This window comes from Nesoenas mayeri, assembly GCF_963082525.1.
Source record: "Nesoenas mayeri genome assembly, chromosome: 3".
Lineage (NCBI taxonomy): Eukaryota > Metazoa > Chordata > Aves > Columbiformes > Columbidae > Nesoenas > Nesoenas mayeri.
In genome coordinates, this window is record NC_137544.1 from 43103048 (window position 1) to 43121513 (window position 18466).

General features: G+C 40.0%; 1 protein-coding gene across 1 annotated transcript; it reads right to left on the reverse strand.

Moving 5' to 3' along the window:
• Positions 1 to 767: 767 nt before the first annotated feature.
• Positions 768 to 18242, reverse strand: CCNC (cyclin C). The gene is made up of 12 exons (XM_080341845.1): positions 18156 to 18242; positions 17523 to 17629; positions 13758 to 13842; positions 13446 to 13515; positions 11944 to 11995; positions 9108 to 9163; positions 7936 to 7971; positions 6082 to 6173; positions 5297 to 5364; positions 4932 to 5011; positions 1925 to 2043; positions 768 to 1284 (listed from the first exon to the last, which is right to left on the reverse strand). The coding sequence occupies exons 1-12, from the start codon at positions 18185 to 18187 to the stop codon at positions 1230 to 1232; spliced, it is 852 nt and encodes a 283-aa protein (XP_080197971.1). The 5' UTR covers positions 18188 to 18242; the 3' UTR covers positions 768 to 1229.
• Between the last annotated feature and the right edge of the window lie 224 nt (positions 18243 to 18466).

Sequence of the window (18466 nt, forward strand, 5' to 3'; positions counted from 1 at the left end):
TCATTCAATTTTTATACTTGGGCAATTCAGCATTATTATTCAAAATGATGTTGTACAGACCTTATTTAGAAACAAAATTATCTAAAAATCAATAAATCTGAATTAGGTCAATTCCTGACTTCAGTGGGATATCTGCCTGAGTAAGGAACACAAGATATTGGCCTTCTGTTTGAAGGAATTTCATTTTCTCCAGCACATAGCTAACCAAGGAATCTCATTTCAGTTAAAGAGTTGCTCCTAATATCACAATAAAAGTCTTCCAGCATGAAGCTCACCAAAAGCTTGATCCTCTTAAATAAACTCTCTAATGAACCACAGAAATTCACACCAACAGTGAAGGCAGACTAACACTTCATCTCTTTTGTACAAAAAAAATCCACCATAAAAAACCAGCAACCATATCCAGATTTGTACTTGATCATGAAATATCCCAATTGTACTATACAGTACATTTCCTTGCAAAAACAAACCAAACCAAACCAAAACATAGTATGGTGGGTTTTTTTAGTTCCTAACACTTGAAATGTTTAAGAAAACTGCAGAATCACTATACATATTGCACTTCTCTGTTAAGCTGGGCTACTACGCTTCATGGCAAAAACAACCAAATACTTCTACTAAGTAAAACAGCATTTCTCTAATCCAAAAAAGAGGGAACTGAATTTGTTTCCTGCAGCTTTCATTAAAACTGTAACGATATTCCTTCCAGGCTCTTCTAGGCTTTGTTTCTGAAGGATTGCTGTGTTACTTGTTACAGAATCCATATTTATTTTTAAAAACATCAGTAAAATTCAAGGTAATGAACAGATTTAATGTACAGTGCACCATCTTCCTTCAGTCACAAAATGAAGACAACACAAGTCATTAATACAGTTACACTTAGGCTTCAGGTTACTGTTGCTTTAAAAACAGTTCACTTCAATGGCAAGTTACAATTTTCTCAAAGCAAACAAAACCAATAATGAACTATTTGTTTTGAGTGGATAGTGTTAATCTTTTGCAGCTTGATTCCTTACACTGAAAAATCTTAGTACATTTGCTCCAGCGTCAGAGAAAATTATGCGGTTTTAGAGAAAAAGCTTTCAAAATGCTTGACATAAACAAGCTATTTATTCTTCAAGTTCTTTGTCAAAGATGTTACTAAAACCTTCTGTCCATTTCATGAACACAGGAAAGATCCCAGGATGTCTTGAGTCAAAGTGGTCCATAAAGAAATTCTTTGGAATGTCTTAAGATTGGCTATAACTAGAGTTCTGGCTACCATTTGGACCCTGTTCTCCTTCACTGTTTGGAAAAAACAAAACACATATCTTCAAAAAGAAGCATCACATTTCTTTTTTTTTTTTTTTACTAAAATACAGTATCCTGAAAGTACTATAAACCTTCTGAAGGAAATACTTCAACATACAGACAAGTACATTAACATAGTCTGCTCAGTTTCATAAAAATGCAAATGTTATTCTCAGCACGCATAGATAACTTCAGTGTACTTATTTGAATAATAATTTTGATATATCCCCATGCAGCTGCCTGCTGAATCTACTTCAGAAGTCAGCATTTCAAGGTTCACATTACATAAGCCTGTGCACAGAAATTTGCATGTGCAGATTCCCAACAGTGGTATTTAATCACAGTAATTAAATACGACATCAAGCGGGCCGGGCTCCAAGGAATCTGGCCCAGCCACGCAGCCTCACACCGTGGTTCCTTACATTTGCTAAGCTGTATTGATCACGTTCTGATTGCATTAATGCTCTCCATAAAACAATGAAAGTTCTGCTGCCCACCAAATCAGACCGGGCATTTGCAACAGAAAAGCCTGCACTGTAAAAACATACACTATACCTCAAATTAAACGTTTACTCATTATTAAGATAGTCGTCCAGTTTTTCCAGATGAAATGTGTATTAAGGAAGCACAATACCTGTTTGGAGGTGGTTTTGGTTTAGGCATTTTACTAAGAATAGTAGCCATCTCTTTCCTCTCATCAAAGTTCTTCCACTGCTCATACAGCTTCAGAATAACCCTGATTATTTCTAAAATCTGCTTAGAAAGAAAAGAGTTATGTCAGACATAACAGAGATTTTATCTTTGTCATGGTCAGTTTACGTGTGTAATTAATTAAACACGCCCCAAACTAAAATTAAGCAGCACAGAGCTGTCTCACATTTTATCTGGTCTGGTAATCAACCATTTCTATAATTAGCTTTTTGATTTAATTGTGAGTGGAAGTCTTAACAGAATACTTTCCCTCCCATTCAACCATATATACCACTTCTCCTGCCCTGCAAGCTAAATAGCTTTTTATTTATTTACTTGCAACTACTGCCACAGTTTATAACTCTGCTACTGGGAAAATACGGACACCTGGCAGCATGACTGCAGCTGGATGACCATGGATTACCAATACAGTAACTGAGGATTATCAATGTTCTATACACATCAGAGGCACAGTGTAGGAAAAAAAAACAACACAAAACAAACAGTAAACATTGTTCTGAATTCTTTCTTTCCAATAAATAAAGAGCAAAGGAGTGTGTAAATACTTCTTATTATATTCTTAAATGTTCTTACTATATTCTTTTATACATACAATAAGTATTGCTGCACTTTCATATTCTACTTCTGGAAGCGTAAGCATTCTCTACAAGTTTGGACATCTTCTATCTACGGCACATCAACTACCTGAATTTCCTATTAAATTTCTAGTACAATATTCTCTATAGAAGGTAGATAATGTTTGGTTCATAATTTGTTTCATGGTTCTCTAAATTAATAAAGTAGACTTCTTCTTTTTAATACATGTACTTTGATTAAGTGCTAGAAAAATATATATCCTTGAAACAAAAGTCATTGCTGGCTCAGAGGTCCATGGTGATAATGTAAAAAAAAAAAACCCAAAAAACAAAAATCAAGCTTAGACTGTCCCATTGGCATGAGAACCAAGACATGTAAACATTCAAACATGTTCAGTATCAAGCTTATGGTAACCTTATCTGTCAAATATAGGTTGGTTTTCCCTGGAAAGGTGATGGAACAATTCATCCTTGGCGCCATCTCAAGGCACATCAAGGATAAGAGGGTCATTAGCGGCAGTCAACATGGCTTCACCAAGGGGAAGTTGTGCTTGACCAACCTCACAGCCTTTTATGAGGACATAACGAGGTGGATAGATGATGGCAGAGCAGTGGATGTGGTCTATCTTGACTTCACTAAAGCATTTGACACAGTCTGCCACAGCATCCTCACAGCTAAGTTGAGGAGGTGTGGTCTGGATGATCGGGTAGTGAGGTGGACTGTGAACTGGCTGAAGGAAAGAAACCAGACAGTTGTGGTCAATGGGGCAGAGTCTAGTTGGAGGCCTGTATCTAGTGGAGTGCCTCAGGGGTCAGTACTGGGGCCTGTATTATTCAATATATTCATCAATGACTTGGATGAGGGAATAGAGAGCACTGTCAGCAAGTTTGCTGATGACACCAAGCTGGGAGGAGTGGCTGACATGCCAGAAGGCTGTGCTGCCATCCAGTGAGACCTGGACAGGCTGGAGAGTTGGGTGGGGAAAAATTTAATGAAATATAACAAGGGAATGTATAGAGTCTTGTATCTGGGCAGGAACAACCCCAGGTTCCAGTATAAGCTGGGGAATGACCTATTAGAGAGCAGCGTAGGGGAAAGGGACCTGGGGGTCCTGGTGGACAGCAGGATGACCATGAGCCAGCACTGTGCCCTTGTGGCCAGGAAGGCCAATGGCATCCTGGGGTGTATTAGAAGTGGGGTGGTTAGTAGGTCGAGAGAGGTCCTCCTTCCCCTCTACTCCGCCCTGGTGAGACCCCATCTGGAATATTATGTCCAGTTCTGGGCCCCTCAGTTCAAGGACAGGGAACTGCTGGAGAAGGTCCAGCACCGAGCCACGAAGATGATTAAGGGAGTGGAGCATCTGCCTTATGAGGAAAGGCTGAGGGAGCTGAGTCTCTTTAGTTTGGAGGAGACTGAGGGGTGACCTCATTAATGTTTATAAATATGTAAAGGGTGAGTATCACGAGGATGGAGCCAGGCTCTTCTCGGTGACAACCAATGATAGGACAACAGGTAATGGGTACAAACTGGAAGACAGGAGGTTCCACTTAAATATGAGAAGAAACTTCTTCACAGTGAGGGTGACAGAGCACTGGAACAAGGCTGCCCAGGGGGTTGTGGAGTCTCCTACTGTGGAGACATTCAAAACCCACCTGGATGCCTTCCTGTGTAACCTCATCTAGATGTTCCTGCTCCGGCAGGGGCATTGGACTAGATGATCTTTCAAGGTCCCTCCCAATCCCTAACATTCTCTGATTCTGTGGTTGTCCCCTGCTGCCAATTTATTATCACCCTGCTTTTACACGCATGACAGAATAATTCACAGAGCTCTTGATGCAGCATAGTCACATAGACACAGCATAGACACAGTTCTGGTCATCCTGAAACTGTCAAGAATGTTTTACACTCTGCTATACTACATACATTTATAGGGAGAAAATGAGAACAGTATATAAGCATGATGCTGAAGGCGAATCAGAAAAATCACATGCACTAGAATTTAAACGTCAAACTTGTGCTGGCAATCTTGAATGAAGAAAACCACTGGGAATTATTTTTCTGGCAAAAAATGCAAAGGATACTGGTTTTATATTTCCATCTGAAAAATGGCAGCACCAGCAACACTTTGCTGTTATGCAATGGTTCTCTCTTGACTTTCAGGGCAGGGTAATAAGCAAATGACCTGACATTGTCTCTCTCCCCTAGAGATCTACCTAATTTCAGCAGCACCCAACATATGATCACTGGATGAAGTTCAAATCAGTACTGCAGACATGTAAGGCAGTAGTTTTATAACCACGGCTACCATATTCAGTCAGTCTGTTAACAGGTGGCAGGAATTAAAAACAGAATACCTTTTCCATATCGACAGATAGCTCAGCAAACCATTGCCTTGCATCCTTCTGCTGGACAACACAGGCCACGTGTAGACAAGCTGCAAAGACCAGGTGACACAGATACTGAACAAAGGTTCACTTGTGATACAGTTAAGAAACATTCTAATTTTTTATAAACACTCTAGAGTTCAACAGAGAAAACTCAGGGTTAATTATCTGTTTTTTCTTCAAGACTTCTTAAGTTGCAAGGCTACACTGTCACTACTGTATGAAATACAAACTGAAGCAGATTATGGGGGCACCCTACAGAATGTTTGTTGATGGGACAGCACCCAGAATATACCCATTTAAATATGACAAGAGATATTACTTGTGTTACTTACCTAGAGCTATCATGAAAGGAGGGTACAGCAGACAAAGATCAGTTCTATATGTGTCATTCACTATCCTCCTGTGCAAGAAAAAGGACTTGTAAGTATCATCCTATTCAACTTTAGACTATATGTCTTCAAAAACTGCTGTCAGTTTATAAATATGTTGTGTTTCCCAGATGACAGAAGCAGTGAGGCTGCAGCACAAAACAGCAAGAGAAGAGATCTCTTCCCTTGTAAAAATCTCTTAAAGCCTTTAATTTTTTTCTCTGTAGTCACAGCAGAAGTTTATTTGAAGCACTATTATAGTACCATAAATGTATTTCTGCAAAGTGTGTTAAGTATAACATAAAATAATTATCCCTGTTTCACAAGTAAAAGCAAGTATAAAAGCAGTAATTTTACTGTCTTTCTGTATTTAAGAAAGTTCCAAGAATGAGAATTCTGCTAACACAGCTAAAATCCCCTATATACTGCTTCTACCTTCTGTGAGAAGACACAACAGAAAGCCAACACTGATAGATTACCTCTATTCATAGTCGCCATTCAATAGTGTCAAAAGCTGTGCTATTAGAGCTAGTCTAAAAATAAAAATCCAACCACTGCAAAGTAAAATCATTACAAGGTCAAAGACAGAATCAGCTAAGCCAGGGACACACACCTGCACAGGTTAACTAGGGCACCCTTTGTATTCAAATGCAGCTAAGCCTGCTTTTGCTTAACCGCCCTTGAAGCACAACTGTTAAACACTTGCTTTCTTGCTGAAAGGAGGCACTACTGTTAATCATCATCATTACCATGCAAGAGGTAGCAGCATGTCTTCTTGGCCCATATCTTGCACATACTGGAGCAAAGGTCTATAAGGATGATATACTATCAAACAGCAGTCCTAGGAAAAATGTCAACGAGATAAAAGTTAGATTACAATGCAGAATACGTTGTCAGGTCACATTAAAACCATTTGGTTTACAGGTCAATTACTAATTTTTTGGTTTTTTTAAGTAGCATTCTGACACCTAACCCTGCTCTAAATGAGGGCAGTGCTCTCTCTAGAATACCATTACATAGCATGGTTGCCAGTCTGTCAGCGTCCTTCCCCTAAGAGACAGAGAAAGCCACATCTGCAGCACACTGAAACCTCATTTGCTTACAAACCCGTAATTCCCACTTGGAAATACAAAGCACTGCCAGAAAACAGTCTGTCGCTAAATACCATGCATGGAGAGCATGCCAAAATAATTGACACTCGTTTGGAAAGAAATAAAAGATAAAAATCCACTGCTCCTCTTTTCAGGCTCAGGTTGGTGTAAACAAGACGGAATAACCCTTTCACTGAAAGCAGCTGTGTGGATACCATAGGGAAAAGCCATATTAAGATACATGTGCGGAGCACCAAAGTAAGACACAGTTATTATACATACAATATATTGCATAGCGTATTGGAAAAAAAAAAAAAAAACAAAATGTAACTTCTTGTAAACACAGTTACTTGTGAGAAAACTCCTGTATACAAAACTCAAGAGTTACTGCCACGTATAGCAGAGGTTATCAAGGACTATATCTAAACACGATACCTAAAAAGGGGGTATAACTGTAGGCACAAAGAAAAACTTCGATCTGACCTCCTCTGTGTCCTGTTTCCAAAACATACTCTCCCTCAGTCAGCTGCTGCCCAGCTCTCCAGGCTCCTCCCTGGTTTCTCTCTCCTTTTCTCCACACCTGAGCAGAACTACTCCAGTACAGGGAGCTCAGTGCCCAACCTGTCCCAGTCCTACCGATACACAGGAATTAGGCACCACTTCACCTAAGCACCCTGGGCTGCATCCTTTCAGCTGCCCTAGAAAACACAGCAATGGGACAGCAATCCTTACAAAAAGTGGGTGAAGCTCCTTTCTTTGAAGGTGCCTGGAAGAAGAGGTCACGTTGTGCTCCAACAGCCCAAGAGTTACAGCACCAGCTCAGAAAACGGGAGGCCCTGAATTCAGCTTCTTCCTCACAGGATTCAAACCCACATCTCACTTCCTAGAAGATTACTCTAATTATCAGGTTAGAGACCAGCCTGAGGGGGATACCACCCACACCTTCTGCTGGAGCTGTAATGTATATATACAGCTCCAGGTTCTTCCAGGCCAGAAGAGGGCATAGAAAGAATACAATTCTTCATGCTCTTGACTGGCCATTCACCTGAGGAAAAAAAAGATGCTGACATCCTAGCCTCTGCATCAGGGCTTAAATGCAGTTACATTTATTTTAAAAACAGAATCAGTCCTGGAAACGGAACTTATGCTTTACCCTTCCCAATAGGGCTCCAACCACTAGGACATAGAGCCACATGCTCTCCTGTCCCCACCGTTCCCGCACTCTGCTCTTCTTCTCTTGAAAAGTCCAGCTTGAGCACAAGGGGTGAGAATGTCTTGGCTCAGCCTGGATGACAGCACAGTAATTATGGCATTCTGCTGAAAACATGAATGTTAGACCTGCAGGGACATCATTCTAAAATTTGAGTGGTTGGGGAAAAAAACCAAAAAGACAGCACAATGCATATTTCACAGCACAAATTCAAAATATTCTTCATCAGCAAAAAATAAACTGAAGCAACACTAAAAAAAAAAAAAAAAAAAAAAAAGGCAAATTACCAAAATCCCACCTACCATTAATTCTAAGAGATAGAATTCACATTCTAGTATCTGCAAGGAAGTAAAATCACAGTTAAAGAGCAGCATGTTTCAAACAGCACAAAAAATTAACTGGTATCCAGTTTAACATCATGAATGCACAGGAATTCTCACCACGTGTTTCCAAAAATCCTAAATACATTCCATCTGAAACTACACCACCAACCAAAAATCAAACTTTTATTAGCCATTACCTTACCACCATTATAGCTGTAGAATTAGAGTCTCTTCATCAGGCCACTAACATGTCAAATGGCCTTTTAAAGTCTTTTCAGGTTTTAACTTCTTATGAAATATTCTGTCCAACTGTCGCAATTAAATTAGCTCTCATTTTCCATAGAGATAGTGACTTATTAGTAATATCAAGGAAAAGACTGGACTGCTTTGGCTACAGGAAAGCGGTACTCCAAAATATATTTCCATTTGCCTTTATCTATAAAACAGCAGTGCAGTTGTATTCCAAGATCTTAGATATTTTATATTCTGATATATTATTTCGCCTTCTAGACTGAGTGTAAAGCAAACCAGCAAAAAAGTAGTATTTGTCATAGTCGATCTAAAAATAATTGTAGCTGTTTAACTTTCAAAACACTACAGCACAGGTCAAAACTGGTTTCAAGAAAAACTACAACATTTATCAGCATTGTGACTGAGAATGCCTTGAAAACCACTAGTAAACCTAGATTTTAAATCAGAAATAAAAATTATTTTTCAAAACCCATTACATTTTACAGGCAAAAATAAAACTGCTTTCTGTAAGCCAACTGCTCCTGTGTGCAAGCTTGGAAGCATCCCAGGTGCAAGGGCTATTTACCTTCCCTGGGGCAATGTATTTGTCAACAAGAACATTCAACAGAAGCTACATCCCTTTTATCATCATACTACATAAAAATTACTATTTCAGCCACCCAGTCATGTCACTTCTCTTTATAGTATTCCCGTCAACAATTTAAGGAAATGAGATTACAGAAGATAAAATATTTTTAGAAGTAATTTTCCCAATAACCTATCCAAAACTAATTATTATCAACCTGGCATATGAGTATGAAAATATTTCTTTCTTGGAATTTAAAAGACAGGATTTCCTGCTAACAATTATTTGCCTTTTAATTTATTTGATCAAGTTGTATTTCAAACAGCATACTTACATGGTTCATCCTATAAGGAAACTCCTTTGGAAAGGCATACGAAAACCTAGTTTTCACTACAGTAAAGAGAAATCAGTATGTTAAAAAATCATACAATTAATACTTTTACTTATTTCCCTTTCTATTAATTCATCTATATACAGCCCTTCATTCAGCAGCACAAGTGCTTGCAGTACAAAAGGTTTGTATTTGAAAGAGAAAAGTTAAGTTATAAAATTAAAGATCCTGAAAGGGAAAGAGAAATACACCGGAAACCCAGATTTACACAGGTGCTCAGCAACCTGCCTGCTGCTTTGTGCACTATTAAATCTTCTGGTTAACCAACAACTACCTCATGGGGACCTAACTTTCCACAATTTATAATTCACAGAGCTATCTACCAAACAATGTCACACCAAATCTGGTGACATCTATAGGATCTCTGTTCCAACACTAAATGGAATTTTTACATAGGCTTGATCCTTCAACACGCAAGATTTCAAACCATGTAATGAAGTATTAGAAAAGCAAGGGCAAGGTGAGGGAGCTCAGCCAAGAGTTCTCATACATCCATAATGTAAAGATTTTGGATATGCAAAAAACAGGCTCAAATTCAAAGCAAGAAGTCAATGCACCACATCACAGATCAATGTCCTGGGCACTGTATTATCAGACATTCAAGGATGTTTCTCTCCTTGAGACAGACACCTAAGCATCTGCTTAGGCATATATGATTCAAAACACTTGCCTCCAAGAGAATGTTCAAATATATCCTCAGTTTTCTAGCTTATGATGATCCCTGATTTAGATCCCTAATTATCCTCATGTATTTTACAAGAACCGATACAAATACTGCACTGTTTGGAATTATGTTAAGGTGCAAAACCAGAGTAATCTACATTAGAATGCTGACCAAAGGAAAACTTAAGTACACTTGAGGATGTGGATTTGATATCTGTAGAACTGAAACATTTTAAAATCTATTTTAAGTCCCTGCTCTTCAAGGAAAAGAGGTTAACATTTAACATCCTGAAAGTGGACAATACTCCTTACATTAATAACAGATAATATATGATGAATTGAAACTACTTCCAGAAAATCAGTATGCCATTCACTTTGATTAAAAGATAGTGTCAATCCTCCAGGCTAAAGACTTCAACATTTAGACCTATGGTGGACTTTGCTAGAAAACTTGCTGTAGGGCAATAAGACTAGGCTATTGGTTGGAAATTTTATTGATTTCAAGAAACAGAAGAATGAATAAAAAGCTTTTCTCAAGAAGCATGAAAACTGCAAAGACATTGTAAAAAAATAAACCACTTTGAGGAGGAAGATAGGGAAACAAAACATTTTTCCCACAAAGTGAGCTGCAGAGACAACCATATGGAGTTGTCCTTTTAGTGAGCTGTGAAAAGAGAGCAAAAAGCTTTTGAAGAGGTTGCCAAAAACCAATCTGAGATTATCTTTCTTTCAAAGGAATCATGTGTTACTAAGTCTATGCTTCTACCTAACTGAAAGCAAACAAACCTTTTCAACCCACCACTACTATGCTAGTCACCCCTTTTGGTAGCTTTGTTTCCACTCATCTTTTCTCACCTTTTGTATGAAGGCCTCCAAAAAAAATTGCTGTGTGCTACTGAAGCAGCTCTGATAAAGGAAGACCAGGTAGAACAAAAGACATAAACACTAGGAGAAAGCCTGTTGCTTTCTGTCTCCACTTCCATGAAATGTCGAGTACTTATCAGGGCAAGCAAGGTTTCTAGGTCTGAATAAAGAATCGTGGGGGGAAATCTGTGGAATTCCAAGACCTGGGATTTTCAGGAACAGCACAGCTCAGGATTAGAAGCCCAAGTAAAATCAGCTACTGCATATTTACTAAAATCCATTGAACCTTCTCACTGATGCATCAAAACTGCCACATAGATCTGTGCTTTGAGATGCTAACAATGTAAAAATAGCAACTCTTACTGCTCAATCCACTACTGGTCTTGGTCACGCTGGCACTGAAGATGCGTTTGTGTTCCTGGTGGTGGAACTGTCATATGGCCAGCCCCACAGACTGATATCCTCACTGCATGTGGAGGCTACAGATGCAGCCAGTCACCTGTCCCCTCAACAGCTAAGAAGGATTTTGAAAGCACTGACCTACATTTTGAGAAGCACAGCCAGGAATTGCCTACTGAGAGCAGCTGGACCTTCTGGGTCAAATTATAGCATTCAGCTGAGAAAGCCATCACTTTCAGACTTTGATGGATGAGATGTGAGTTACAAAAACCGGGAAATATTAGGCAAGTGGGAGAGATAATTAAGTAACTACAGTGTGATTTTATTGAACTTAGTTGTGAACAATATATAGGTTATAATATATATTTTTAGGAATAAATATCATGTGCACAGACTAATTTTCTGATGTGGGGGAAAGGATTTTAAAAATTAGAAGGTATACAGCCTACCAAAAATTCTGAACATGGGTACTTCCATGGAGCCATAACTTTTACAAAACAGACAAATAAAACTCTAAGTTTCAAGTTCTATCTTTGAGTAGTCCAGAATTCAATTTACCACTCAAGACTTTTTCTAAACCTCAACAGTTTAATGTTATTACTTTTATTTATGCTTGGCCTAAGTTCCAACCAGAATCAACCAAAATTAATAGAGAAAAGACCCTTCTGTTTCATGTTTGGAAACAGAAGGTATTTATTCTAAATGGCTTTAACTGGCTCCTAGCAGTCAACAAGCAAGCACCTCCATGACTTGATAGAAAGCTACCTTTTAAAAACAAGCAAAACAAAAAAAAAGGTCTGATCTCCCTACAGAAATACCTAACTACACTATAATGAAAATCACTGGTACTTACATACAGAAGTAGCAGCAGAAATCAACCTTGTATTTGAAACAACACCAAATTCCTGAAGAAAAAGAATGGTAAACGAGGTGAACCACCTGAAATACCATATACTCATACTGTTATCCAATTAAAATAACACCTTCTTACTAAACTGGGCTTCTTTAAGCAGTATTTTTTTCCCACCCCTTTTTTCTTTTTTCTTTTTTTTTTTTTAATTTTCCTAAGGTGAACAGTGTCAACTCTTAGGTAAAGAGTTTTTTTTCATTGATTAGTTACTTTATTGTTTGAGTTGTAAGAAATAGTAAACATTTACAAAAGGTCCTAGAGCCACAAAAGCTCAGCTGGCTAACACTCTACATATAAAACAGACAAGAGAGCTTCAAGAAGGTTTTCCTTAAACCACTTGGAGAGATAATTGCCTTTAGAAACTTGTCACTAACTACCTTTTTTTTATTGTTTCCATGAAGCCTTAGCTCCTCTGCTGACATAGTGAGCAAGCTGAAAATTTTCTGTATATAGTGTTCTTTTAGAGAAGTGCATAGGTGAATCACTGTTGCTATAGCTGCCCTCTAAAGGTGCGGAAGATTTAGCATAAGGAAGGCTGCATGGACTGTTAGTATTTGTTGTAAAATACAAGGTACATCTGTATATATACACTCTATGTCTGTACTTTCTTAAAGACTTAACTAATAGGTTGATAAAAAATACTCTCTCCAATACTCTGAGCTTTTCTCCTTTCCTTCATCTCTTCCAAACAGTGAAAGTTGTCATAGTATTTGTACAGACAACAGTCTCACATGGCAGATACTGGTTTAACAGGACTGCTTCTACCATCCACTAGGTATTTGAGTTCATCCGGGAAAATTCATTAATGTTCTCAAACAGCTGAAAAACTTCCTGCATTACAGAGGACTAAGAGCAGCGCCCAGCTGATGCCAACTGTCGGCCACATTCAAAGTGGACTTTTAATGGTGGAGGCACAAAGCCTTCCCACCACTATCCCTAATGGGTCAGTACCTCAGGGTCACTTCTCAGTGTATGAGCTACAACATACTTTTACTTCAAGTAATGAAGTGTGGTAAACTCTGAGGATCCCTCACTATGTGAAAGGGAAAAGGATAATTAGGAAAAAATTTCAAATTATGTTTTAAAGTTCGAGTAAACATAAATAAGGAAAAACACACCAGAAAGGAGACAGTGTTTAAAATATAGGGTATGTAAACACATAATCACTGTATCACAGTGAGACAGCCATTTAAAACACTCTTCCCAATTTTCAAAGGCCTTTCAAGGTTAGTAATTCAGGCAAATTTGTAAAAGATTAAATACTAAATAACATGTTTGAAGGCCTTCTCTGTCTCCTTTTCTTAAATGCTATAGAAAACTATACAAAAAAGAGAAGGTTTCAACCCCCAAAGCATGAAGAATGACAAAAAATTTAAAAGTCCTAAATGTTTTCTCTCTCTCATACATCACATAATTTTACATTAAAAAATTGTAATACTTCATACCTCTACTTTGGATGCCAAAAACACACACGTAGGAGCCATTAATACTGGATCTATACTTTTTAGGGAATATCTGAAATGTTATAACAAAATTATAATATGTTGTTTCATACACGTAGAACGATTAATCTATTAAGAGCACCACACCTCCTTTTGAAAAAGCAAAGCTTAAGTTAACTTTATTAGCATAAAAGCTTTACACCATCCAGAAAACAAAAGTGGCACTGTTTTTAACACAGAACTGCATTTAAAAGGGCTACCAAAATGTGCCTAGCAAATGTTTTATTCTTGTACCATCATAGTAAACAGTCCTACCTGGCATAGAATCTCTTGAAGTAGACTGTAGCAGTGGCAATAACTTGTTGTCTTAATTTAAGATGTTCACCTAAAGCCTGGATAACTTAAAAAAAATGAACAAAAGCTTGAGTTGAGTTTTACAATTTGACACCAAATAGTACAGGATCTCAAAACATGACTAGCGCTGGGGATTCTAAGGAGCAGCAGCACAGTCTTCTCTCTCAGTTGAGAAACGTGGTTCTGGTGAGACAACATGTCACTGTAAACCTACAGACCTGCAGGTGAAGCAGCAGCACTGCATCCTGAAGCTTGTGGATGCCTTCAAAAAGGGAAATGTAACTCGACTTCATTGTGTACAAGGTGAGTATGACCTTTAAGAAGATGACAACACAAATCTCAGAAGGGTAAAGCTTGGGTGTTCAATTTCAGAGCAAAACAAATTCAATCACTTAAAATATAAGACCATGGCTTTTCAGTGCCATGCAAAATGTATGGGGTTTTTTTCAAGCAACTAAAGCTGCTAACACAAACATGGTCATTAAATTTGGCAGAGGCAGCAGGTGTTAAAAAAATGACATATTTAGTCTAGGGAGAGGGGGTGGGAGACCAGAGGATGCAGTCAGCTGCTCCATCACGGTGGTCCTCTGCCAGTTGGCCAAGAAACAACCCTGGTGTCATCTGTGCAGGTAGCTCTTGTTTGGCCTCCCAGGCAAAGGAAAGGTGCCAAGCAAATTAGATGTATCAAGCTGGGATTAAGAGCAGGGGTTGGATATAGAGAATGGCACAGCGAAACATAAGGTTGTTACTTGTTATTTTTCCCATACTTCTTTGCGGACATTATTCTGAGCAAGGCTTGGCTGTGTTAAGACTCCCTCTTCTTTTTTTCCTCCTTCACCAGAAATGTCCAAACCAAAAATTTAAAATACGCTTAGGTATATATTTAAAATACGTACAGAAAGATCAGGAAAGTGACCACTGATGGGAAAAGCAAACAATTCCGTTATCAGTCATTGCCAGCTTCTTAATGTCTATTGATGTACACAAGTCCAGATTTTTTTCCCCATGGTCTTATCCCTTAGGAACAGTCAGGGTAGACCCCACTCTCACTTTTAATGACCATCACAGCATTTGAAAACAAGCAAGTATCAAGGGTGCTGTTGGCTAGACAAGGGCTGAATGTAGGAGAAAAGGAAAAAAACACCCTGAACAGCACTAATGATGGGCAACTTATTTTTTCTTTTACAGGAAAAGGTAACTAATTTGTCACCCACTACAACTACCTAAAGCAACAGTAAAACCCTGTCCGTGTCATATCATTCTTTTACTAAACAGAAGAATGCCAAATTGGGACTAATTTGCCAGTGACCGTAGAGCGAGCAATGCTGCCAGAAAGGAGGTTAAGCCCGGTATGCAATGTCTGTACAAATATTAAAATATTTATCAGCATATCTTGGGAGGTTTGAAAGGATATTTCCCTTTGATTTGACCATGGGGCTACAAAGCTGTCCTTCTACTAGGGCATCAGAAAAATTGAAATATCAAGCTAAACAGAATTCTCCAAATATGTTTCTCTTTCCCATGGGATTTTCAGGAACAGTTAGGCCATCTGCTGTCAGAGAAAAATCAACTGTGGTTTAGGGAAAAAAAATGGACAAGAGCCTAGAGAGACTTAATGAAATGGAAGCTTGTATATGCTGGGAAAAACTCCAATACTTGTAATTATTTTTTTAAATATTTTAAACTAAACTGTTGGATTATTTATTCCCTTATGTCTACAAAATAAATGGTTTCAGTGGTTTTCATGAAATAAAAATTGTTTTAAATTTGAATATCTTGAGTAGCTTGTAACACAACCGTTACAGCTTCTGCCCTAAACCAGAAAGGGAAATCAATTAACATGCTTTTCAACCAAAAACTCTTAAGACTTGGTGATCCAAAAAGATAAATCAACATCAATTTCCTTTTTTGAACTATTTAAGAAGATGATAGTTTTCCTTCTCTACAGTATGAACATTCTGAGTAGTTGCACGTGGCCATATAATCAAGTTGATAATCTACTGCACATGCGTTCCAGTGAGGAGGCAGGAGGAAACTGCCTCTCTCTGGGCAATTTTTTGGTTGCTTTAGGAACCAACTCCTGGACAGGCACATGCTGAATGTGACAAGCCGTGACCAACACTCATATCGCTACCCCAGTAACAGATGAGGTGGGAGAGAAGAGGCGGAGGCTCTATAAACCCAAAGCAGGGCCCCTATGCAGAGGCAGGTGATGATACAACACAGAGCAAGGGCTTGACCATGGCAAGCTCCCACCAGCACAGAGCAGCCCCTGACTGTCCTCCTCTCTTTGCTACAGGAGGGGTGAAAGCCCGGCACCACTGTTTTCTCCAGGGCAGGCTGTGTTCGTACACACACAAGGGAGACGCTGGCAGAGCTCTTCTCCAGCTGTCACAGGGCACAGACTCCGCAGTTTGTGGGAGGCAAGGAGTGCCAAGGAAAAGGAGTCTGAGAACCAAACTGACACCACCTTGTCTACTTTGTAAACCTTTGTTTACTCAAGAAAAACACTGAAGTGAAACATTTTTAAAATCATAGTTCATATTTCAAATTAATACTCATGAAAAATACCACAGAAATACAGTTTTAGAAATATCAGTACCCCATTTTGCCTTTTTGGAATTACGAAGCTACAACACTTAGTTTTAATCTCAAAGAATTCCAGGAATTGACTGAATACGTAAATCATTGCTAACTTGATTTTCTGGTGCTGCATAAGCAATAACACAGATGTACCCACAGCAGTCAGATCTGCAGCACACACAAGTATTATAAAAACAGCCAGGCTAAGAGAGAAGCTGGGATAAGTGTTTTTCACAGACATCATTCCAGCATTGACATAAGATCTTCCAGTGGCTTTGGAAAAGTCACTTCTCTGTCTCAAATCTGCCCAGATAGCTGAAAAAAATTAGCACTCTGTACTTTAAAGGTCTGCTGTGAAAAATATTGAAAGATCTGTCTGCAAACAAATTACTACTTAGCAATACCCTTTGCTTAGGGAGATTTTTAAAAAATGCTGAACAATTGTACAGAAAAGAGTTTAAGTGCCTATGTAATCTGATATGCTCCAGTGAGGCCATTCATGTGATTAAATGCTTTGCAGGATCAAGTAAGTCTTAGATAACTTCACAGACAAGCCCCAAACTCTTTGGGAGAACAGTCTGCCTGCCAACAGCTCTCAGAAACTTCTAGACAATTTAAGAGCCACCCAGTGCTGGGGAAACCAGTCACAAGGCAAGACACAGGCTGTCGTGCAGGTTTCACTGAATGTAACTGAACACAAATAACAAGCTTCCAAGCTTCGCTGTTCAACAGGACTGCACTGATCTGCTAAAATACTTACTACAGCCCAAGAGCCCATCAAAAGCCCAGTTTGAGTATTAATGCTTGACATGGAGCCTTTAACATACTAGCTTAGCAGCTTCTGCTTGCTTCTCGTCCCTTAAGTTTTTGGGAAGAACCTCCTGAAAATAAGAAAATGTACTAAGTTTTGTCCATTGCAGTTTAAAACATTATATATGCAGCTAATTTGCCTGTAAATTCTCCTACAATTGTGTTAACACAACTAACAAATGAAAATGTTATTGATATTCCAGTTCTTTGTTAAAATAGGTTGTGACAGTGTACGTAATATCACAATGAAAACATTACATTTTCTAAGCAATTCAAAAGTACATTTAAACACTTACAGATTTTATGGCAGAAATAAAAATAAAACAGTTTTACCATTAGTAAAAAATATCTGTAGTTTCCAATATTCTTCTTCAGTCAGAAACTTCAAGTCTTTCTGGCGCTCCTTCAACAGATCTTGTTTATCCAAAATCCATTGTAAACTGAAAGAAGGGGAAATCATTTCAGCAACTCTTTGTCAACATTATACCGAGTGACTCCTGTACAGGCTACAGGGTCAGAGTGAGAGGGCCGGTGACCTTTACCCGAGCCACAGGCACCTCTCAAGTAGCGGCTGGCGAGGTTTATATTATATTTAGCACATTATGGGCACCCATTTAAACGCCGAGGGCTGGGGATAAACAGGTCACACCCCGCGGACTGGAGCCGCCTGCACTCGGTCGCTCGGGCAGAGGCCTCGGCGCGGGCACCGGGACGCGGCTGCTCCCCCGGGGCGCCCCGCACCCTGCAAGTCCCGGCGGAGCGAAGGCGGCGGCGGCAACCGGAGCGGCTACGGCCGCTCTCGCCCTCCAGCCCGGCTCCCGCTGGCACTCCGCGGTGCGCAGGCCCCAGCGCCGCGCCGCTCCCTTCGCCTCCGCCGGGCCTCCCCACAGCGCCCCGGCCCGCCCGGGCAATGAATGGACAAAGCGCGGCGGCGGCACCGTAGCCCCCCCACCCCGCGGCACCCACTAGTGCGAGCTCTGCCAGAAGTTCCCGGCCATGGGGAGGACAGGAGACGAGAGGGGAGGAGGCGCCCGGGCCCGTGATGCCCCGTCCCCGCCGCGCCAGCGCCGCCACCCCCGCGCCGGCAGCAGGAAGGAGGCGGCTGCCGCCACCGCCCCGCGCCCGCCGCCGCCAGCGCCGGCCGGCAACACGCGGCACTGCGAACGCGTTCCCCCGCGCACGGGTTCCGCCCGCCCCCGGCGGGCCCACATGGCGCTGCGTCCTCACAGCCCTCGCCCGGCCATCCGCGGTGGCGCCCGGGTCTGAGGCGCCGTGTA

Bases quoted from the DNA above. Each gene is read 5' to 3' on its own strand.
- CCNC (XM_080341845.1), bottom strand. From the start codon at position 18,187: ATGGCCGGGAACTTCTGGCAGAGCTCGCACTA. The intron at 11,996-13,445 runs GTATGAAGTATT...CTTTTTCTTCAG, and splicing joins TTTTGGCATCCAAAGTAGAG to GAATTTGGTGTTGTTTCAAA. The intron at 2,044-4,931 runs GTATTCTGTTTT...CTTTCTAAGCAG, and splicing joins TATCTGTCGATATGGAAAAG to ATTTTAGAAATAATCAGGGT.